The 24129-nt window shown below is 23.1% G+C and overlaps 11 protein-coding genes across 11 annotated transcripts; 6 read left to right on the top strand and 5 right to left on the bottom strand.

The window, feature by feature from the left end:
* Positions 1-92: 92 nt before the first annotated feature.
* Positions 93-863, bottom strand: DDB_G0285791 (hypothetical protein; the record flags this gene model as incomplete). The annotated part of the gene is made up of 1 exon (XM_633089.1): positions 93-863. The coding sequence occupies one exon, from the start codon at positions 861-863 to the stop codon at positions 93-95; it is 771 nt and encodes a 256-aa protein (XP_638181.1).
* Positions 864-2992: 2129 nt separating this feature from the next.
* DDB_G0285635 (hypothetical protein) lies at positions 2993-6203 on the top strand (the record flags this gene model as incomplete). Its single annotated transcript, XM_633088.1, has 2 exons — positions 2993-3153; positions 3248-6203. The coding sequence occupies 2 exons, from the start codon at positions 2993-2995 to the stop codon at positions 6201-6203; spliced, it is 3117 nt and encodes a 1038-aa protein (XP_638180.1).
* A 487-nt stretch (positions 6204-6690) lies between these two features.
* Positions 6691-7470, bottom strand: DDB_G0285633 (hypothetical protein; the record flags this gene model as incomplete). The annotated part of the gene is made up of 1 exon (XM_633087.1): positions 6691-7470. The coding sequence occupies one exon, from the start codon at positions 7468-7470 to the stop codon at positions 6691-6693; it is 780 nt and encodes a 259-aa protein (XP_638179.1).
* Positions 7471-8831: 1361 nt separating this feature from the next.
* Positions 8832-10703, top strand: DDB_G0285631 (hypothetical protein; the record flags this gene model as incomplete). The annotated part of the gene is made up of 1 exon (XM_633086.1): positions 8832-10703. One exon carries the CDS (start codon positions 8832-8834, stop codon positions 10701-10703), a length of 1872 nt encoding a protein of 623 aa, XP_638178.1.
* A 1414-nt stretch (positions 10704-12117) lies between these two features.
* Positions 12118-13875, top strand: DDB_G0285775 (hypothetical protein; the record flags this gene model as incomplete). The annotated part of the gene is made up of 1 exon (XM_633084.1): positions 12118-13875. One exon carries the CDS (start codon positions 12118-12120, stop codon positions 13873-13875), a length of 1758 nt encoding a protein of 585 aa, XP_638176.1.
* Positions 13876-14984: 1109 nt separating this feature from the next.
* On the top strand, positions 14985-15785 carry DDB_G0285629 (hypothetical protein; the record flags this gene model as incomplete). The annotated part of the gene is made up of 1 exon (XM_633083.1): positions 14985-15785. The coding sequence occupies one exon, from the start codon at positions 14985-14987 to the stop codon at positions 15783-15785; it is 801 nt and encodes a 266-aa protein (XP_638175.1).
* Positions 15786-16001: 216 nt separating this feature from the next.
* DDB_G0285627 (hypothetical protein) lies at positions 16002-17423 on the bottom strand (the record flags this gene model as incomplete). Its single annotated transcript, XM_633082.1, has 1 exon — positions 16002-17423. The coding sequence occupies one exon, from the start codon at positions 17421-17423 to the stop codon at positions 16002-16004; it is 1422 nt and encodes a 473-aa protein (XP_638174.1).
* A 934-nt stretch (positions 17424-18357) lies between these two features.
* Positions 18358-18746, bottom strand: DDB_G0285625 (hypothetical protein; the record flags this gene model as incomplete). Its single annotated transcript, XM_633081.1, has 2 exons — positions 18358-18524; positions 18743-18746. 2 exons carry the CDS (start codon positions 18744-18746, stop codon positions 18358-18360), a joined length of 171 nt encoding a protein of 56 aa, XP_638173.1.
* Positions 18559-18968, bottom strand: DDB_G0285731 (hypothetical protein; the record flags this gene model as incomplete). The annotated part of the gene is made up of 2 exons (XM_633080.1): positions 18559-18663; positions 18924-18968. The coding sequence occupies 2 exons, from the start codon at positions 18966-18968 to the stop codon at positions 18559-18561; spliced, it is 150 nt and encodes a 49-aa protein (XP_638172.1).
* A 1052-nt stretch (positions 18969-20020) lies between these two features.
* On the top strand, positions 20021-21871 carry DDB_G0285773 (hypothetical protein; the record flags this gene model as incomplete). Its single annotated transcript, XM_633079.2, has 1 exon — positions 20021-21871. One exon carries the CDS (start codon positions 20021-20023, stop codon positions 21869-21871), a length of 1851 nt encoding a protein of 616 aa, XP_638171.2.
* Positions 21872-23166: 1295 nt separating this feature from the next.
* On the top strand, positions 23167-23967 carry DDB_G0285623 (hypothetical protein; the record flags this gene model as incomplete). The annotated part of the gene is made up of 1 exon (XM_633078.1): positions 23167-23967. The coding sequence occupies one exon, from the start codon at positions 23167-23169 to the stop codon at positions 23965-23967; it is 801 nt and encodes a 266-aa protein (XP_638170.1).
* Positions 23968-24129: the final 162 nt, after the last annotated feature.

The following is a 24129-nucleotide window of genomic DNA, read 5'->3' as shown; positions in this document are numbered from 1 at the left end:
AAAAAATTTTGGGGTTTTAATTTACATATTTTTTTTTATTTTTATTTATTTTTTATTTTTTTTATTTTTATTTTTTTTATTTATTTAAGGATTTAATTAAGATCAATCATAAATCTTGAAAAAAAAACCGAATAATTGTAATACATAAAACAATTATTTAAGAAAGATTTCATAATGTCATTCATTGTTGTCATATGATCATCATCATCACCAATAATTGAATAATAATCCAACTCATTTTGAAAATCATTCACATTTTGTTTCATTGAGTTTAGTGTGGTAATAATATTAGATATACGATTATTTACAAAATTGAGAGAGGAACTAACAAGTTGATAACTATCCATTACAACTTTAGTGGGACTATTAATACTTTTAATATTATTATCTAAAGCAACTGTAACATTTTTAATTGATTTTATTTTAGTTAACATTTGAGAAACTGAATTTGAAATTGTTGTCAATTTTAAATTATCCAAATTTGAAAATTTACTAACTGTATTTATATAATTAAAAGTATTATTTAAACCAAACTGAGATTCATTTGTTAAATTATTTATTAAATTTGTGAAATTATTATAATTGAAAAGAGCTATTGGAGATTCATTAATTCCTAATGAAACTAAATTGTTTAAATAATATTTACTAAAAGTAAAATTAAAAACTTCATCATTGGTTTCAAATTTTATATTCATAGCATAGGCTTGGTTTGTAATTGTTAACAAAGAAGCTCTTGGAATATCTTCAGTACAATTTAAATCTCTTCCAATTAATAGTACATAATTTGTAATTGTAGAATTTGATAAATTAAAATAAAAAGAAATTATAATTAAATTTAATATTTGTAATGATTTAAATTTCATTTTTTTTTTTTTTTTTTTAAAGTTTAATTAAATATAGAATTTTTTTTTTAAAAATACACAATTGTTAATTAAATAATTAATAATGATTTTTTAAAACTCAAAATTTTTTCTTTTTATAAAATAAAAAAAAAAGGATAAAAAGAAAAAATTAAAAAATTAAAAAAAAAAAATAAAAAGAAAAACTTATTTTCTTTGCAAGGAAAAATGAAATACTAATTAAATTAGTGAAAATAAAGCGTTGTAGTAAAGAAGTTGAGAAAGCTTATTTTTAAAACCCCATCAAAATTGAAAATAAACTAATTCTTTTTTTTTAAAAATTAAAACCATGAAAATAAATTATTAAATAGTATAAGAGGTTGGTAATAAAAAAAAAAAAAAAAAAAAAAAAACCCTAAAGACTCGGGGTTTCAAAACAAAAAAAGGTAGGTTTGAAAATATTTATTCAACCCCATTTCTCACCCTTTCAAAAAAAATAAAAAAAAAAAAATTTGGTCACCCCATTATTAATTCATTCAAAGAATTGTTAAATTATTAATTAAAACATTTATTTTTTTTTTTTTTTTTTTTCCAAAACTCATTTTTTTGAGTAGTCACTCAAACTTTAGTAAGAATGTGTAATTCAAATTAAAACAACCCAGTTTTACAAATTTGTATTCCCAATTGTAAAAAGGCATATGTAGAAAATTGAAATAAAATTTAAAATGATTGCTCTATTTTTAGAATTAATCGTTTATTTTATTTTCATTGAACTAGATTTTTTTTTGATCTCAATCTAGTTATTATTATTATCTGTCCATCGAATCTTTTTTTTTTTTTTGTAACAAGTAGATTTAAACTTAATTTTTTCAGTAGATAAAAAATTAAAAAAATAATTAAATAAAGAATAATAATAAAATTAAATAATATTAATTTTAAAATTAAAAATAAAATATAACTATTACTAACTTTGAATCAATAAACGATTACCATTTTCAATTGATTATATAACAAGCCTTAGTTTTCGATCTCCTTTAAAAAAAAATGATAAAAAAAATGAAAAAATAAATATTTTCGAAAAAGGGTGGAAAATTTTTAATTTTTTAATTTTAATTATAACCACATATATGATTATATTCGCCTTGAATTCCTCTATTTAACTATATATTTCGTATAAATATACCTCAGTTTTATCGATTCAAAACTCCACTTTTACTAAAATTTTTTAATGAAAAACTTTTATGAACTTTATTTAACTATTGTAACGGAAGTGGTATACTCTAGGACTTTATTTTATTTAATTTATTTTTTGATTTAATTTTAAATTTATTTTAATTATATTTATTTTATTAATTTAATTTAATATTTATTCAATTTATTTTAATTGATTAATTAATTATTTATTTATTTATTTATTTATTTATTTATTTATTTATAATATATTTAATTATTGAGATATCTAATAAAACAGAAAAAAAAATTTTCATTTTCATTTTATACAAAATGAGTTGACATAATTTACTAAAAGAGAATAATTAAAATAATATACTAATTTTAGAAATAATAATTATAATAATGAACGAAGTGAGTTAATAATTTAATAATTTTAACGAACAACTATAGGTTTCGTTACATTATTAATAATTATGATAAAATTTAATTTTTTTTTTTTTTTTTTATTTTTTTTTTTCGGCCAAATTGGTAATTTCTACTGAAGGTTTTGTTGGGTTGATAAATAATTTTAAAAATGGAAATTATTGAATATTTTGATTTTATTTTTAATTTTATTATTCATTTTATTTAATTTATTCATTGAACAATAAATTTAGATCGATAGGTGCCATAAAAACAGTATTTATTTTTTTAAAAAAAAAAAAAAAAAAAAAAAAAAAAAAAAAAATCCATATTCAAGATAAAATATAAAAAATAAAAAAAAAATAAAAAAAAAAAAAAAAAAAATAAAAAATAAAAAAAAAAAATAAAAAAAAAAAAAAAAAAATTAAAAAAAAAAAAAAAATAAAATTTTATTTTTTTAAGTCGTTTTTTCTTCAAACGAAATGAAATAATGTATTTAGTATAAATTGAAATTAATAAATTTCAGTCCTATCTCTCTCTCTCTCCATTTCAAATAAAATAAAATCATTAAATAAAATATGTCAATTCTGATACGGAGAACAAGAAACTCCACTTTAAATAAAAATAATAATAATGGTAATAATAATAATAAAAAGGACGATGAAAATCTTTCAACCAATGAAAGTGGTGGAATAATTTTATCAACATTAAATGATTGTTATAAATATATAAATAATGGGTATGTTAATAATAATATTATTTATAAATATTAATAATTATAATATTAACAAATTTTTTTTTTTTTTTTTATTATTATTTTTTTATTTTATTAGATGTGAATATAATGCAGATGTAGAAGCACCATGTTCAAACTTTAAGTTAACAATTGATAATTTCTATGAAACATCATTATCAATGAATCAATATATGAACAAAACTACAAACAAAACGTTTTTATCTAAACTACCAAAGTTTTACACGGATGAATATGAACAACTTAATAATACCCAAAATGAAAATGAAAGTGAAAATGAAAGTGAAATTGAAAACGAAAATGAAAATGAAAATGAAAATGAAAATGAAAATGAAAATGAAAATGAAAATGAAAATGAAAATGGAAATGGAAATGGAAATGGAAATGGAAATGAAAATGAGAATGGGAATGAAAATGAAAATGGAAATGAGAATGGAAATGAAAATGATAATGGAAATGAAAATGAAAATGAAACTCAACCATCATTAGTAAATAAAAAGAGAATTAGACAATCAAACGATTCACCACCAATCATTTCCACTTCATTAGCAGATAATAAGAAATTAAAATTATCAACACCAAATGATACAACAGCAATTACAACAGCAATAACAAATAATCAATTTTCAATAAAAAGAAGTGCATCATTAACAAAACCAACACCCACAACAGCCACTCTTAAAAAACCTTCAAATATTTCCAAATCCTCAATAATTGAAATACCAATAGTGTCCTCATCTTCAAACTCAACTTCAACCTCACCAATTTTACCATCATCTACTTTAGATGAACCAATTAATTCTATATTATCAACACCTGTATCATTTAATAATAATAATAATAATATCACAATAAATAAATCATTAAATTCAAATCCTTCTTTATCAGTATTAGATAATTTAACAAATTCAATAATTCAACAGTCGTCATCGACAACAACGAATTCAGTATCGTTGCAACCAACACAACTACAACCACCACAACCAACTTTTCTTCAACCAAATTTAAAAATATTCTCACAAATTAATTCAGAGGTAGAGATACAAATGAATCAAAAGTTTTCAAAGAAATTAGAAGATATAAAGAAATTACCAAGATTTTATAAAAAGGTTGATTTATTAGATATGTCTACCTTGATTTCTCTTCAAACCGATCCAGTTTTAACACATAAAGAAACAGTTTTAGAGGTGGGTAAATGTTTATACTTTGATAAAATACCAATAAATTCCGAAATATCTTTAGCCAGATCTTATTATAGTTTAGCAAATACACTATCAACAACAACAGTACCAACAACAAATTATTGGGTTAAAAAATTAGTACCCTCATTATTAGAAGATCCAAATATTCAACATATTGTAGAGAGAAAGAATGTAGATATCGTAATGTCATCTTCATCATTCATTAAATTTATAAATAATCATTTATCAAATAATTTTAATGAAGAATGGGAAATACCAGTACATTGTAAAGAGTTTAATACAATTTCAAATGATACTTTAGTAGACAATATAGATAATAGTAATAGTAATAATGATAATAATAATAATAATAATAATAATAATAATAATAATAATAATAATAATAATAATAATAATAATAATAATAATAATAATAATAATAATAATAATAATAATAATAGAAAAAAGATTGTATCAATTATTGGTAAACCAATTTTAAAAGGTAAAATTACAAATAGAGAAAAGAATGAAAAATTCTTTAATGTTGCAATTGAATCACTAGGTTTAACAATTGGTCAACAATCAACAAATCATCCAGTAATTGATTTCTCTTTAAAAAAGAAATTAAAAGAACAACAACAGAAAGAGAAACAAGAGAAACAAGAACAAGAACAACAAACTAAACAAAATCTAATGAAATTAGATTATAATGAAGAGTTTAATAATGAATTAAAGAAATCAAATTTAACATATAATATTTGGGAGTTTGGCGGAATGAGAATTTTAATACGTTGTAAAATTCATGCACAAATTTCAGATCCAAATTTAAAGTTTAGATATGTTGGTTTGAAAACAAAAGTTGAATATAGAGCAGATAAAGGTATTGAAGAAACAACGTTATCAGATTCTGCGAAATGGTGGGCCTACACTTACATTAGACCAGATGCTCATTTATTATTATCTCGTGTAAACATTTGGAATAATAGGTTATTAGCTATAGAGAAAAAAGATATGCCTTTAATTTTAAATACAAAATCAAATTTTAAACCAATTAAATCTTCAAAAATTACTTTAGAAATTTTAAAAAAAGTTTTATCATTTTCAAATCAAATTAATAATAATAATAATAATAATAATAATAATAATAATAATAATAATAATAATAATAATAATAATAATAGCAATAATAATAATTTAATTTATTCAAATTATATTCTTTCACATTCTCCTTCAAATAATTTTGTATATATTTATAAATCAATTGGTGAAGAGAATGATGATACAGAGAGTGGTAGTGGAAATAATGGAAATGAAAATGAAAAAGAGTCAATTTATGATTTACATTCAAAACATTCAAATTTACCAACTATATTATATGAAACCGTATCATCACCTTTAATTTTAAAACCTCAACCACCATCACAACCACCACAACAACCTTCGTCTCAATCTTTAATACCTCAACACCAACCAATAATAACACCACATTATTGTTATTCTTTTGCTGATACTGGTATATGTAAAAAAGGTATTCAATGTGGTTTTGCTCATTTAACAAAAACTCAAATAAAAGAAACCGGTGGTAATTTTAGTGTCAAAAATAATAATAATAATAATAATAATAATAATAATAATAATAATAATAATAATAATAATAATAATAATAATAATAATAATAATAATAATAATAATAAAAAGAATAAGAAAAAGAAAAAGAAAAATGGAAATAAAAATAATAACACCAATAATAATTCATCACCAAATTTACCAACTAATAATAATAGTAATGGTGTCGCAAATTATGGACAAAGTGAAAACGCAACCGATTTATCATATATTAACTCAATATTGTAAATAATAATAATAATGATAATGAAAAACAAAAACAAGAAGAAAACAATATGAAAAAGAACGAGAGCAAAAAATTGAAGATGATCAAATTGAAGATGAAAAAGCAAAATTAGAAGAGAAAGAAAATTAATTTTTCAAAAACCTTTACATTTAAATAATAATAATAAAAGGATAAATTTTTTTTTTTAATAGTTGTAAATTTACATGTAAACACATTTTTTTTTTTTTTTTTTTTTTATTTTACTTCTATTACAAATTATAAATTATTACTATAAATACAAAAAAAAAAAAAAAAAAAAAAACCCCAAAGATCTAAACCTCCAATGGAATTATACTTAAAAAAACCATTTTTTGGATATGCTTTTTTTTTGTACCCATATTTATCTAATTTAAAATTATTTGAAAAAAATAATAATAATAATAATAATATTATAATTACAATTTAAAAAACTAATTATTATATGAATTTTATTTATATATTTATTTATTATTATATTAATCTACACAATAAAAATGATTGAAGATAAAAACTGTTGAAACTTTTCAATAATTCCTTTAATCCTTCATTTAATTTTGTTATGTAATATGCTTCATTGAAAGGACTTTGATTATACTCTAGGTTTTGTTGTAGTATTAAACTAAAGGCTGAATAAGTAATATCAAGAGTAGTTTTAATATTTTGAAATGTTGAATTTAGTTGTATTAATCCATTAATAGAGATCTCGTAATTATTTAATACAATATTATATAAATTAGAATTTGGAGAGTTTACGAGCAAATTATTTTTTGTTTGTTGAATAGAAATGATTAATGAGGTTATAGTATTTTGGAGAATATGATAATTTGATTGGGCATTTAGCCAATATTCTCTAATTTGAATGATAGTTATTTGATTTAAAGTTGAAAACTTTCCAATAGCATTGATATCATTATAGGCTTTATTTAGATTTACTTTGGTTATGTTATTCATTTTGGTAAATAAAGCATTTAAATTATTATAATGGAACAAGGCACCAAATTGATTGTTTGTTGAGAGAGACACAATGTTATTTAAATAAAATGTGGAAAGTGTAATATTATATACACTTGATGGGAGATGACCAATATTTTCATTCAATGGATTGTCGAAAGTAGGAACGGCAGCACGAGGAATATCAACTGGGGAGTTTAAATTATGGCCAATAGAAAATACATAATCTGTTATTATGCAATTTGAAAAACTGAATAAAGAGAAAAATATGATTATTTTAAAGAAAATAGATTTGTTCATTTTATTTATATTATTTATTTATAGAAAAGATTTTATTTTAAAGAGAAATGTAATAATTATTCTATTTGATTTTTATTTTTTTATTTATTTATTTAATTTAATAATTTATATTTATTTATTTGTATTTATATATTTATTATTTTTAATTTTGAATTTAATGAATAAAAAAAAAAAAAATTTTGTTTAAATAAGAATTTTTAAAAAAACTCGTTAAATAATTTTTAATTATTGGTATCAATTAATTTCCTAAAACCAAGAAACTTCTTACACTTAAAATATGAAGATGCATTTTTTTGCGAAACTATACAGTATTTTTAAACTCAAAAGAAAACCCTATTAATATCAATAAAATAATATATTTTAAGGGGATGGCTTTTTTTTTTTTTTTTTTTTTATTATTTGTTTTTTTTTTGGAGATGAAAATCCATGGTGGTAGGTGATTATCGACAAATTGTTTCGTTTTTTTTTGTTTTACAACCCATTTTGCGTGTGTTTAAAAAAATTATTCAACCACAAAATATTATTTTCAAGATTAGTTTTTTATTTTTTTAAAAAACCCCACATTATTTTTCTAACAATTGTTTAATTTTAAAGCCCTCAAAAAATTAAGATCATTAAATTTTAATGTACCTAACATAAGAAAAAGCATACAAAAAAATTTGTTAACAATTCCACACTAAATTTGAAATCTCACAAACTAGCGCAACTACCAAAAGCCTCGCATCCATAATTAAATGATACTTTTTGGCAACAAAAAAAAAAATAAAAATAAAAAAATGCAAACTTGTGCAAATGGACCAGCTTTTCAGTTTTGTTTTTTTTTTTTTTTTTTTTTTTTTTTTTTTTTTTTTTTTTTTTTTTTTTTTTTTTTTTAAAAAAAAAAAAAAATTTTTTTTTTAAACTTTTTTATTTTTTTTTTTTTTTTTTTTTTTTTTTTAAAAAAAACAAAAATAATATTAAATAATTTTTTTTTTTTTTTTTTTTTTTTTTTTTTTTTTTTTTTTTTTTTAAAAAAATACAAATAAATAATATTAAATAATTTTTTATTTTAATTTTTTTTTATTTTTTTTTTTTTATTTTGATTATTTATTATACTTCTTTATTTTCTTGTTTATATTGGAAGAACTTCAGATTTTTTTTTTTTTTTTTATTTTTTTGTTTTTTTTTTTTTTTTTTTATTGTTTTCTTTTTTTTTTTTTTTTTCAATCACTTTGGGTGTCTCCTCCCCACCGATTTATTAAAAAAAAAAAAAAAAAAAAAAAAAAAAAAACAAAAAAAAATAAATATTGATGAAAAAAAAGGTTTAAAAATTTTTTTGCTCACATCAAAAAAAACAGTTTTCTTTGTAAATTTATTAATATATGATTAGAAAATCAAATAATTTTTCAATTTTGTTTGCAATATTTTTAAAAATTGTTTTTGTGGTTTCAGCGCCGCTATGCCCAAATTCAACGATTTTATTAAATTACAACATCCTAACGGTTTATAATTCATCAGAAGGATGTGGTTTTAATAACGAGCCGATATGCACATCACTCAAAGATGCTGTTAGCAGAGCATTTTTATTAATATCAAATAATAGTCGTGTTTGTATTGGTATCATTGGTAATATAAATGTAACATCAGAACAAATTACATTGGGTAATTATTGTGGTGCCTTGTGGATCACTTCAGAAAATATCAATAATGAAAATAATAATTATACAATAATCGATGGATCAAGCTCAACCCAACCATTTCTGACATATGAACCAGAAGAGGAAAATAATCAAACTCAATCATGTTCAAGATGGTTCTTCTTTCAATATATAAATTTTACAAATTGGGATAGACCAATTGTCTCTGTGACCAATCAAATTTCAGATAATTCCGAGAAACAATCAAGTTTCATATATTTCGAAAGTTGTAATATAATTTCACCAAGAAGTATTGCTTTTATTTATAACTATCAATCTTTGAGGATAGGCTTTACTTATACAAAAGTGTTCAACCTAAAACCGCCCACCATTTTAGCTCCAAATTCCTTGACCGATTTTATATCACCAATTTATGTGATGGGTGGTTCAATTACTTTCAATTTAAGTTTATTTGATAGTGTATTAGAAGCAATTCCATTTATATACATCGAAAAAGGATCATTTGTATATTCTGCTGAATCAACGATAGAAAATTGTAATTTCTTCGAGAATCCATTCATGTTTCTCATTAATTCAAGCTTGGATTTTATTGGTCACTCTAATTTCTCCAACACTATAATGAGTACATTTCTCTTTATCTCACAGTTCCCACAAACCACTGAAAGAGATCTATTTAGTCGTATATACTTCAAAAATGTATCAAGTCCACTCAATTATCAAAGAAAGAGTTATTTAGGATACCAATTAGAGAATTCATCAATAACAATGAAGAATTCCAGTGGCAAAACATTTGGTATAAAAAATTATTTGGTCAACAGACTCAATCCAAATGTCTCTGTACACTGTCTATTTTTTGCAGAAGAAAGTTCTTTAAAAATAACATATAGTAGTTTATTTCCAATCCAAGTGGATCATATACTTATCATTATCAATAGTTCAGTCAGTTTACAAGATGCTGTAGGTGGACAATCAAATATGTTTCCAGTGATTGGAAATAATTCAGATGTGAATTTATCAGAAAAAAGCACTAAATTAAATAACATTTATTGTGGTTGTGAAGAATGTAAATATTTTCTTATATATGGTTATCAATTTATTCCCATCGTTAACCACACTTGCATTGATCCGACACCAACACCAACACCTACACCAACAACAACAATAACCTCAACCTCAACAACATCAACTACATTGGCTTCAACAACATCAACCACAGCTACTCCAACAACATCAACTACATCAGCTGGAACAACATCAACTACATCAGCTGCAACAAGCTCAACTACATTATCATCATCATTATCATCATCAACAACAACAACAACAAGTCCAATTGATAGTAAGACTAGGAATATTATTATTGTTACGGTTATTTTGGGCACTGCGTCTATAGCATCTCTCATAATATTCTCATTAATCTATAAAATGTATAAAAATAGGAGATTCATATCACATACCTCATCCACTGAAAAACCGAGCTTTGATAGTAACCTATATGCTGTGGCTGAAGAAGATGAGAAAGCAGTATCTCCAACTATTGATCTCACATTGGTAGCCTATGAACATCAATTTGAAGATTATGCTGAATATGACTAATTCATCTTCATGATCTCATATGGCAAATATTTCATCGCCGCTATGCCCAAATTCAACGATTTTATTAAATTACAACATCCCAACTGTTTATAATTCATCAAAAGGATGTGGTATGAATAATGAACCTATATGCACATCACTCAAAGATGCTGTTAATAGAGCATTTTTATTAATATCAAATAATAGTCGTGTTTGTATTGGTATCATTGGTAATATAAGTGTAACATCAGAACAAATTACATTGGGTAATTATTGTGGTGCCTTGTGGATCACTTCAGAAAATATCAATAATGAAAATAATAATTATACAATAATCGAGGATCAAGCTCAACCCAACCATTTCTGACATATGAACCAGAAGAAGAAAATAACCAAACTCAATCATGTTCAAGATGGCTCTTCTTTCAATATATGAATTTCACAAGTTGGGATTGGAAATAATTCAGATGTGAATTTATCAAAAAAAAGCACTAAATTAAATAACATTTATTGTGGTTGTGAAGAATGTAAATATTTTCTTATATATGGTTCTCAATTTATTCCCATCGTTAACCACACTTGCATTGATCCGACACTGACACCGACACCAACAACCTCAACAACATCTACTACATTTGCTTCCACAACATCAACCACAACTACTTCAACAACATCAAACGCATCAGCTGGAACAACATCAACTACTTCAGCTGCAACAACACCAACCACATCAGCTTTAACAACATCAACTACAACTACAACATCAACTACAACAACTATAACTACCTCAACTACATTACCATCAACATCAACAACAACAAGTCCAATTGATAGTAAGACTAGGAATATTATCATTGTTACAGTTATTTTGGGCTTGATCTATAGCATGTGGTAGACTATGAACGTCAATTTGAAGATTATGCTGGATATGGTTAACTCAACTTCATGATCTCATATCGTTTTTACACTGTATTATTATCAAGAAAGAAAAAAAAAAAAAAAAAAAAAAAAAAAAGTGATTATCTTTTATCTTTTAAAATAAAAAAAATAAAAAAGAAATAAAGAAAAAAAAAAATTTTGTTTTAAACCTATATAATTTTTAATTCTCAAACTAAGGTTTCTTTTAGTTTTTATATTTATATTTTTTAATTTTTTTTTTTTTTTTTTTTTTTTTTTTTTTTTTTTTTTTTTTTTTTTGGGGCCAAAATTAAAGCCCAAATAAGTTCTCAAAAATTTTTTAAAATAAAAATCAAGTTCAACTGCTTCTTAAGAGAAAAAAACGCTGTTTTTGGAAAAAAAAAAAAAAAAAAAAAAAAAAAAAAAAATTGCGAGTTGAAAAAAATTATTATGAGATTTGATCTTTTTTTTTTAATGTTATTATAGTAAAATTTTTTAAAAATATATATATAAAAATATTAAACTATTAACTTCATTTATGATTGAAAAATTAAAATATTTTTATTTATTATTTTTTTTATTAAATATTTGCGTTGCAACAGATATTAAAGTTAATTATAATGTTGAAAGAAATTACAATTCTTTTGAAGAATGTGGTGTAGATAATCAACCAGTTTGTACATCATTTGAAGATGCTTCAAATAGAGCTATTTTATTATCAAAAACCAGTACAAGTAATAATAGTATTGTTATTAATAGTGATATTAATGGATCAACACCTGTTTCATTGGGAAATTTATATAATTATTGTGGTACTTTATATATTAAATCAAGTAGTGATAATGTATCTATTAACATTGATGGTTGGAACTCAACGCAACTACCATTTCTCAATATTGAAGAGCCAGATCAACCAAATTCAACCTATTCATGTACATCGCAAAGACATTTAAATTGGGATCAAACAATTGCAAAAATCAACATTAATCAAGAAATAAATTTAACTTCAACTAACAATTCAAAATCGTTTGCTCTTTATTTCAATCGTGTAAATATATATTCATCAAGTAGCATATTAATGGTTTATCCAAAGAATTTAGGCCAGATTTACAACGCAAGGTTCACCACTGTACATTTTATATCAACCTTAGGTTATAACTTAAAGTCGTCTTCAAGTCTGTTTGCACCAGGTTCAGTTACCGATTATGTACCACCTATTTATGTGGTCGGTGGTTTTATTAATAGAGGTATGAATATAGATAATGGAACATTCTTGTCTACTCCGTTTGTTTTTATCCAAGGTGGAGAGATATATATTCCAATTCAAAAAATATCAAACATTAATTTCTCTGTGAATCCATTCATTTTGTCAATCAGCTCCTTGGTCACACTGAAAGCATTGATTTTCAAAAACAACCAACTCTCCACATTCATATATTTATATGATTGCAATGGCGCAACACTATTTAACTTTGAATACGAGAATACCACACAAACACCATTTTATCACAGAAATAAATATCTTGGACTTGAATATGAAGATTCATTTGCAGTAATCAAAAAGAGCCACGTAGAAATTAAAGATTGTTTGCAATCAACTCTTTCCTTAAATTCAATTGAAAACTTTTTAGTTTTTGTTGAAAACAGTTCACTCTCTTTTGCATTCATTGAAATTTCTTCGCTTATATCACCCAATTATTTTTTAAAAACAGAAAGTAGTTCAGTCAGTTTATCTGGTTTGGACCTAAGTAGTTCTGATACACCCATTATTGGAAGTAACTCCTCCATATTTTTTTTTGGTCATATCACTTTTACAAACAAATCCTTTTGTGGTTGCCAAAATTGCAGCTTTTATTTAGGAGAAACCATACATGATACCACAAACTATATTTGTAGTTCTAATCCAACAGACACACCAACAGATCAACCAACAGAAAATCCATCAACCGAAACATCAACTCAAACATCAGCACCAACATCAACTTCAACGCCAAACTCTCCTAAAAGTAGCAGATCAAGGAACATTTCTATTATTATTTCAATTTTAGGTATTGCATCTATCGCATGTCTTATTATATTCTCATTCATTTATAAAAGACATAAAAATAATAAATATATCTCAAACTCACAACTCCATAATCATGATAAAATTAGTTCAAATGATAGCATACTTAATGATAGCCCATGTATTGCTGTTGCAGATGAGGATGAAAAAGCAGTTTCTCCGACCATTGACATATCGGTAGTGGCTTATGAACAAGAGTATGAAGATTTTGCACAACTAGAACAGTTATAATCTATCATTGAATAAATCTTATAGAATTTTAAGTAGTGGTTAGAAAGATTAATGAATCAGTAAATTTCAATTAAATTTAGATCCTTGTTAAATTTGGGAGCCCATGAAGTAGCTAAATCTTTTCAAAAAAAAAAAAAAATAACATAGATTATAAATCTTAAATATAAGATTAAATGACTAGATAAAATGGTGTAACGGTTAATAAAAGTTTTTAAATTGCCAATAAACAAATCTTCATTTTTTACAAACTCATTTTAGTGACAATAAATAATAATAACTAATAATTTAAACCAAGAAAAAATAATATTAATTTAAAAAATAAAATTAAAATTAAAATTAAAAAACAATCAAAAATAAATCAGGTCCTCTTAGGGATACTCCTTTTCGTTAGTTGCATAGAGTTATTATTTTTTTTTTTTTTTTTTTTTTTTTTTCCTTTATTTACTTTTGTTTGGAGTTATTTTTATTATATATTATTTATTTATTTTTTTTTTTTTATTTTTTTTTTCTTTAATAAAAAATTTTAAACACTAAAAAGCATATTGGTTTTTTTAATTAAAATTTAAAAATACAAACAAATAAAATTAAACTTTCTTTGATTTAGTAATTTTTTTAATCATTTTTATTTTTTCCTTTTTTTTTTTTTTTTTTTTTTTTTTTTTTTTTTTTTTTTTTTTCATTTCTTTTTTTCTTTATTAAATTAAAAAATTAGAAAAATTTTACATAATTCATTGTTTTCCTGGAATTTTAAAAGATTTTTTTTAATCCTTATTGGCCAGGTTTTTTTTTTGATATCAAGGAATAATCCTGTGATCACATCACAACTCTTTAAACAAAAAGAAAAATATGTTAAGGTGTTGAACAAAAAAAAAGAAAAAAACCCATTCCAAGAAAATCTTCAACAATCATGTTTGTAATAATTTTTGCAAATGACAAAAAAAAAAAATACACATTTTTCTTTGGTTTTAAAAAATTAATATTCCACTATTTAAACCAAAAAAAAAAAAAATTCCATTATCATTTTCATTCATTCAATAATAAAATATTCAAATATTTATCCTTTAAATTATTATTTACATTAATTTATACATTTTTTTAAAATTTTAAAAATGTTTTTCCAAATTCCTTTGGTCATTATTCTTTATTTAGTTTGTTTTTCAAACTCATTGGTTTCAAATTATATACCCGCAATAGGTAGAGATCTTATTAACCCTGCTGATATACCCCGTGCTGCATTACCTACATACTCTAATCAAATTGATGCTTTACAATTTTCAAAAGCTATGAGTTATGAAGTTCAAGGTGATGTATTTAATATTATATTTAGTAAATATTATTTGAATAATATCGTTGCCCTCTCGACAAGTAATGCATTTGGAGCCGTTACTCATTATAATAATTTAATATCATTATATAATGAAGTCAACAACATTTCTCTTGTTTGTTTAAACAATACAATTGGTTATATTAATACAATTACCAAATACACCAATTATGATACCTCAAAATTTGATACAATTTCAACATCAATTAATAATTTAAAATCAAGCATTGACACAATAAAACAATCAGCAACATCTTTGGCCTCAGCAATGAATTCAACAAAAAATTCTTTATTACCAAGTACTCCCAATGCAGCCACTGTTCAAGTTGTTAAAGATAATTATGATTTGGCTATCAAATCTGTTATTTTAATTTCAAACCGTTTTAATTTAATTAAAAATGAACTTAGTGATATTTTATCTTTAATGCCAACTTGTAAAGAAGAAGTAGAATTTTATGTTGATTCTCTTACATCAGATGAAGATTATATGGGAAATATGAATTCTTATTTGAAGCTCATTTTTAAAAATGTAAATACTCTTTATAGTAGATCATTACTATTTACCAGATTAAAAGAATTGTTTTAAAACATCAAATAAATAAAAATAAAAAGATATAAATTTTATTTTAAACTCTTTTTTAAAAATCAATTGTTTTTTTTTGTTTTTAAAAATTAATAAAAATAAAAAAATAAAAGAAAATTTAGAATATAAAAGAAAAATTGTTCAAAATTAAATATTAATTCTTTTTTAAAACACGTTTACAGTAATATATTTATATTTATTACTTTAGATTTAATAAATTTAGAGATTGCATTGAGATAAGTATTCTAATGGGTCAACCAAATCCAATTGAATATAAAATGAGCAGCCTTGGCAACCACAGTAAACATCGTTTGTGAAAACTGAACTAAATAGATGTATATTTGAATTAAATCCAACAATTGGTAGTTCGCTGATTGTAAGGTTAAAATTAATAATTGAAACTGAACTATTAATTGAATTAATTATATGTTGAGGAACTAACATTGGTGATCTAATTACACTATTATCTAAATTTAAACTGCTATTTACTATGTATATTAAATCGTTGGCAATGGTGTTTTGATTTAAAATTGAATAACCTAAGAGATCAATGGTGGAAAAGTCACTATCTTTTATTACAAAAATAGAATTTTCATTTTCATATTCCATAAATTTATTATTCTGAACGAAAGAATTTCCAAAGATGTTATTTGAAAATGTAGCCTGAATTAATGGTTGATTATAAAAATTTGAAAAGTAAATAAATGTTGAAAGAATATTATTTGTAAAAGAAAGGGTAGGAAGTGCTACAGTTCCACCATTGACGGCCATAATGAATGGATTTGAAGAGAAGTTATTATTTGAAACGACGAAACTTCCAGATGATACACCTCCATTATCAGAGAAAATAAATGGTGTTGATTCAAATGTACTATCTGATAAACTTAAAATTCTAGTTACTGATGCACCGGCTAAATAAATTGGTGGTAAATAATATTGGGTTGAACTTGGTGAAAATAAAACCGATGATGATTTTAAGTCTATTCCAATTGTTGATATAAATGAAACTTTAATTGCTTGTAAATTATAATTTTCACCAAAGTTCTTTGGATAAATCTTTAAAATACTACTTGAAGAAATTATATTTACAAGTTGAAAATAAACTGTTAAACTCTTTGATGGATTAACTGAATTTAAATCTGTTTCTTGATTAATATTAATATTTACAAGTGTTTGATCCCAATTTGTAAAATTAATATATTGGAATTGAAATATTCTTGGAATTGAACATGGAAAAGTCGAATTTGGTTGATCAGCTTCTTGAATGGTGAGGAATGGTTGTTGAGTCGAATTTGATCCATTAATATTAATATTGACATTACTAATACTTGATCTAATAAACAATTTACCACAATAATTATATAAATTACCAAATGTGACAGGTGTTGATCCATCAATATTACCAATGATATTGATGATGTTTGTTGGATTACTTGTTTTTGATAATAAAATTGCTCTATTACCTGCATCTTCCAATGATGTACAAACTGGTTCACCATTTAAACCACATTCTTCAAATGAATTATAATTTCTTTGCACATTATAATTAACTGAAATAGTGTTTTGTGAAAATGTGAATGAGATATTAAATGCTAACAATAAGACTACTGACAAATAAAGAAAATTAAATCCTTTATACATTTTTATTACAAATAAAATTTAAAAAAAAAAAAAAAAAAAAAAAAAAAAAAAAAAAAAGTTATATTTTTTTAAAAAAAAAAAAAAAAAAAAAAAAGAAAAAAAAGTAAAGAAAAAAAAAAAAGAGTTCTTGTGTTTCTAAGTGTTTTTGATCATTTTATAATAAAAATAAGTTCGAGCAAGATATTTTGAAAAAAAAAAAATAAAAAAAAAAAAATAAAAAAAAATTAAAGTAAAAATATTTTTTTTTCTTGACACCATTTGCCAAAAACTAGATAAAAGTCTTTTTAAAAAAAAAAAAAAAATAGTTTTTCCTCATAATTAAGGATGAACGATATTTTTCAAATTTAATTTTTTTTTTTTTTTTTGTTTTTTTTTTTTTTTTTTTTCTGGTATCGGTTATTCTGGTGAAAATAAACTTTTAATAAATTTTATTTAATATTTTTAATAAATTTTTTAATATTTTTTTTTAAAATTAAATTGTTGTACTTGGTTGGATTCACTGCTGATAATCGACTTTTAAAATATTTCCTCCAATGGTACCTCTTTGAAATCCCAACTATATTAAAATATTGAACATATTTTTACTAATCATCACTGATGATGGGTGCCGCATTAACACCCCGACCAAATCTGATATTGAATTTGATTTTGGATCTCAAGAGTGGTGTTCCATTACCATGGTGAATATCGAAATCCACAACATTGCAATTCTACTATATTTATTCTTCATATCAACCATATGGTTGAAACGATTACATAGGTTGGACATCCCCACCAATTGCAGTGTGTGTAGTAAATGAGCCACATTATCTATGAATTTGGTGTGTGGTATTTGAGTCTCCAATTTATTTTGAAATTGTGAAGTTGTTTCCTGCTGTTGTTGCATTACCGGCTGCACCACGATAAAAAGGTTTTGGAGCAGTTGGTGGGTGAATCAATGGCCAGGTGGTAGAAGGGCACAAAAAGAACGAGTATACCCAGAACTACCAACAGAACCAATGGCGGTATGACCACTTGATCTCAATGCAGCTTTAATGGAACGATGTGAAACAAAGTGTGGAAAGGTATCATCATTACAACCCTCTCGTACGAAATTTTCTACTAATTGGAGCTAAACCCGGATTTAAGTGTTCTTTTACCAATGAGCTCTTTCTTTTAATGCCACTGCAATTCTCACTACACGAGTTTTACATGTTGGAACTAAAATTTTTAATGATCCAACAAACCAATACGGTATAATCTAAATTTTTGAAAAAAAAAAATTAGTAACTATTAATTTATTATTTTTTTAAAAAAAAAAAAAAAAAAAAACAACCTACACATAAATGATTTGGTATGCTTTAATTGATTTATATTTTGTTTTCTTTTGGTTGACCAATATCTTCTACACCAAATTCATCTTTGCTCAATTAATTTTTTTTGACTATTGTCGTAATTTGTAAAGAAGAGAAAAAAAAAAAAAAAAAAAAAAAAAAAAAAATTAGAAAATGCAAAAAATACAACAGATTTTTTTTTTTTTTTTCTGTTAAACCCATGTTTCGTCATTTTTTTTTTTAAAAAAACTGAACTACTAACTTTATTTTTAAAAAATTTAAAACAATAAAAAAAAATGAGAAAGAGAGGGTAGTTTTCATTCACTTTAATTAGTAGTAAATATAAAATAAAAAAAATAAAAAAAAATAAAAAATTATACACAAAGAAAAAAATATATATAAAACCCGCTAGATTGGAAAATAAAAATTATAAAAAAAAAAGATCAAAATAAAATAAAATAAAATAAAATAAAATAAAAGTAAAAGTAAAATAGAACAATATAAAAATAGGAAAATAAATTAAATTAAAAATTAAAATTGTTTTTGGAAAAAAATAAAATAAACAATTATTTAAATATATTTGTTTAGTTTTGTTTTATATTTTATATTTAAATATACTTTTATATTATTTTATTTTATTTTTTAAAAAAAAAAAAAAAAGAACAACAGTCCCAGTGGGAAAATCCATTTTAAAATAAAATGAAAAAAAAAAACGAAATATTCACAAAAAATGAAAAAAAAAAACGAAATATTCACAAAAAAAAAAAAAAAAAAAAAAAAAAAAAAAAATGAAGGTGGGAAATATTTTTTTTAAAGTTGTTAATTTATTTACTTTAAGATTCCTCGATCAATTTTAGGTTAAAAAAAAAAAAAATAAAAAAAAAAAAATGAAGGTGGGAAATATTTTTTAAATAACTTAAAGTTGTATAATTATTTACTTAAGTTATAATTATTATCATTATTCTTATTTATTATTATTATTATTCTTCTGTCATTTTTCAAAGTTTTTTTTTTTATTTTTTTTTTCAATATTTTTTTATTTTGCCAAAGTCTTTAATATCTAAATAAGCACCCAGATATTTTTCAAACACTAAAAAAAAAAAAAATTTAAAAAAAAAAAAATTTAAAAAAAAAAAAATTAAAAAAAAAAAAAAATTGTGAGATTTGATCTTTTAATTCAATTTTTTTTTTTTTAAAGCGGTTATAAATCATCGAAAAATAGTGAAATTTTAAATAAATTATATTATATATATATAATATATATATACATATTAAACTTCGTTTATGATTGAAAAATTAAAATATTTTTATTTATTATTTTTTTTATTAAATATTTGCGTTGCAACAGATATTAAAGTTAATTATAATGTTGAAAGAAATTACAATTCTTTTGAAGAATGTGGTGTAGATAATCAACCAGTTTGTACATCATTAGAGGATGCTTCAAATAGAGCTATTTTATTATCAAAAACCAATACAAGTAATAATATTATTATTATTAGTGATATTAATGGATCAACACCTGTTTCATTGGGAAATTTATATAATTATTGTGGTAAATTATATATTAAATCGGGTAGTGACACTGTATATATTAACATTGATGGTTGGAACTCAACGCAACAACCATTTCTCAATATTGAAGAGCCAGATCAACCAAATTCAACCTATTCATGTACATCACAAAGATATTTCTATTTGCAATATATAAATTTCATAAATTGGGACCAAACAATTGCAAAAATCAACATTAATCAAGAAACAAATTTAACTTCAACTAACAATTCAAAATCGTTTGCTCTTTATTTCAATCGTGTAAATATATATTCATCAAGTAGCATATTAATGGTTTATCCAAAGAATTTAGGCCAGATTTACAACGCAAGGTTCACCACTGTACATTTTATATCAACCTTAGGTTATAACTTAAAGTCGTCTTCAAGTCTGTTTGCACCAGGTTCAGTTACCGATTATGTACCACCTATTTATGTGGTCGGTGGTTTTATTAATAGAGGTATGAATATAGATAATGGAACATTCTTGTCTACTCCGTTTGTTTTTATCCAAGGTGGAGAGATTAACATTCCAACTCAAACAATGTCAAACAATAATTTCTCGGTGAATCCATTCATTTTGTCAATCAGCTCCTTGGTCACACTGAAATTATTAATTTTCAAAAACAACCAACTCTCCACATTCATATATTTATATGATTGCAATGGCGCAACACTATTTAACTTTGAATACGAGAATACCACACAAACACCATTTTATCACAGAAATAAATATCTTGGACTTGAATATGAAGATTCATTTGCAGTAATCAAAAAGAGCCACGTAGAAATTAAAGATTGTTTGCAATCAACTCTTTCCTTAAATTCAATTGAAAACTTTTTAGTTTTTGTTGAAAACAGTTCACTCTCTTTTGCATTCAGGGAAATTTCTTCACTTATATCACCCAATTATTTTTTAAAAACAGAAAGTAGTTCAGTCAGTTTATCTGGTTTGGACCTAAGTAATTCTGATACACCCATTATTGGAAGCAATTCCTCCATATTTTTTTTAAATCCTTTCACCTTTACAAATGAATCTTTTTGTGGTTGCCAAAATTGCAGTTATTATTTAGGAGAAACCATACATGATAACACAAACTATCCATGTGGTTCTAATCCAACAGACACACCAACAGATACACCAACAGATACACCAACAGACACACCAACAGACACACCAACAGACACACCAACAGATACACCAACGGAAAGCCCAACAACCGAAACATCAACTCAAAAACCAACTCAAACACCAGTACCAACATCAACTGCAACACCAAATTCTCCAAAAAGTAGCAGATCAAGGAATATTGCTATTATCACTTCAGTTTTGGGTATTGCGTCTATTGGATCCCTTATTATATTTTCATTCATTTATAAAAGACATAAAAATAATAAATATATCTCAAACTCACAGCTCCATAATCATGATAAAATTAGTTCAAATGATAGTGTACTTAATGATGGCACATGTATTGCTGTTGCAGATGAGGATGAAAAAGCAGTTTCTCCGACCATTGACATATCGGTAGTGGCTTATGAACAAGAGTATGAAGATTTCGCACAACTAGAAAGGTTATAATCTAATAATTGAATAACTTTACAGTATTTAAGTAAATTAGAGATTAAAAAGATTAATGAAGCAGTAAAATCCAACCAAAATTTGTAAATTTGTTAATTTGAAGCCTATAAAGAATCTAAATCTTTTCAAAAAAACAACCAAGTTTATAAATCTTAATTAATGTTCAAAATTGGCTATATCTCTATCTATTGGCCTTAGATGATATCTATTCATATATATTCTAATTATCTATTCAAGTTTTATCTAACTAATTGCCCAGATAAAAAAAAAATAATAAAAAATAATAAAAAATAAATCAGGTTCTCTTGGAGATACTCATTTTCATTAGTTGGATGGGTTATATTTTTTTATTTCTAAATTTAATTATTCAAGTTTTTTTTATTTCTCTTCTTTTTTATTTTATTCTTTTTTTATTATTTTTTTATTTAGTTTTGTTTGATGTTGTTATTCATTATTTTTTTTTTTTTTTTTTTTTTTTTTTTTTTTTTTTTTTTTTAAAATTATTTATTTGTATTAATTAGAAAATTAATTTGATTGTTATTCATTATTTTTATTATTTTTTTGAAATCTGTGAAGTAAAAAATTATTTAGGTAATATTTTTTTATTTTTAATTTTTTTTTTTTAGGTGGATACTAAAAAATAATATTGGTTTTTTATACTAAAAAAACAATTTATTTTGATTATTTTTTTTTTAATTAATTTTTTCTTTTTTTTTTTCTTTCAAGTTTTTTTTTTTTTCTAAGAAAAATTCAACAATGTCGGAATGAGAAATTTCTTAAAATTACTTTTTTTTCTGAAATTTTTAAAAAGTTTTTTTCTAATCCTTATTCGCCAGGATTTTTTTTTTTCAACCAAGGAATGATCCTTTGCTCATACCACAACTCCTAAAACTAAAAGAAAAATATGTTGAGGTGGTGAACATAAAAAAAAAAAAAAAACCCAATTTACAAGAAAATCTTCATAAACCAAAAACAATTTATTTTCGATGGGGTTTAAAAAAAGACCAATAAGAAAATTAGTGTGAGCTATCAAGTTTGATCTGCGATTGTTAATTTCATTCTTTTTTTGTATTCTTGTAAATTAGAAAATGTTTGCACTTTAAAAAAAAAAATACTTTGGCGACAACAATTTTCTTTGGTTTTAAAAATTAATTTTCTTCTTAATAAAATTTTTTACTATTTAAACCAAAAAAAAAAAAATTTCATTATTATATTCATTCGTTCAATAATAAAATATTCAAAATTTTACTTTTTTTATTTACATTAGTTTCTTAATTTTTTATATAATTTTAAAAATGTTTTTTCAAATTCCTTTGGTCATTATTCTTTCTTTAGTTTGTTTTTCAAATTCATTAGTTACAAATTATATACCGGCAATAGGTAGAGATCTTATAAACCCTGCCGATATACCCCGTGCTGCATTACCTACATACTCAAATCAATTAGATGCTTTACAATTTTCTAAAGCTATTAGTTATGAAGTGCCAGAGGAGGTGTTTAATATTACATTTAGTAAATATTATTTAAATAATATCGTAGCTCTCTCGACAAGTAATACATTTGGAGCCGTATCTCATTATAATAATTTAATATCATTATATAATGATGCCAACAACATTGCCTTTGCCATTTTAAATAATACTATTGGTAATATTAATACAATTACAAAATACACCAATTATGACCCTTCAAAATTTGATACAATTTCAACATCAATTAATAATTTAAAATCAAGCATTGACACAATAAAACAATCAGCAACATCTTTGGCCTCAGCAATGAATTCAACAAAAAATTCTTTATTACCAAGTACTCCCAATGCAGCCACTGTTCAAGTTGTTAAAGATAATTATGATTTGGCTATCAAATCTGTTATTTTAATTTCAAACCGTTTTAATTTAATTAAAAATGAACTTAGTGATATTTTATCTTTAATGCCAACTTGTAAAGAAGAAGTAGAATTTTATGTTGATTCTCTTACATCAGATGAAGATTATATGGGAAATATGAATTCTTACATGAAGCTCATTTTTATATATGCCAATAGCCTTTATAGTAGATCATTACTATTTACCAGATTAAAAGAATTGTTTTGAAACTTCAAATAAATTAAAATGTTTATAAAATAAAAATATAAAAAAATTTATTCTAAACTCTTTTTTATAATTAATTGGTTTTAGTTTTAAATCAAAAATTAATAAATAAATAAAATAAAAGAAAAAAAGAAAATTGTTCAAAATTACATATTAGTTTTTTTT

Source organism: Dictyostelium discoideum (genome assembly GCF_000004695.1).
Source record: "Dictyostelium discoideum AX4 chromosome 4 chromosome, whole genome shotgun sequence".
In the NCBI taxonomy this organism is placed as follows: domain Eukaryota; phylum Evosea; class Eumycetozoa; order Dictyosteliales; family Dictyosteliaceae; genus Dictyostelium; species Dictyostelium discoideum.
The sequence above is the reverse complement of the archived record's forward strand: the minus strand, read 5'-3'. Positions and strand labels throughout refer to the sequence as shown.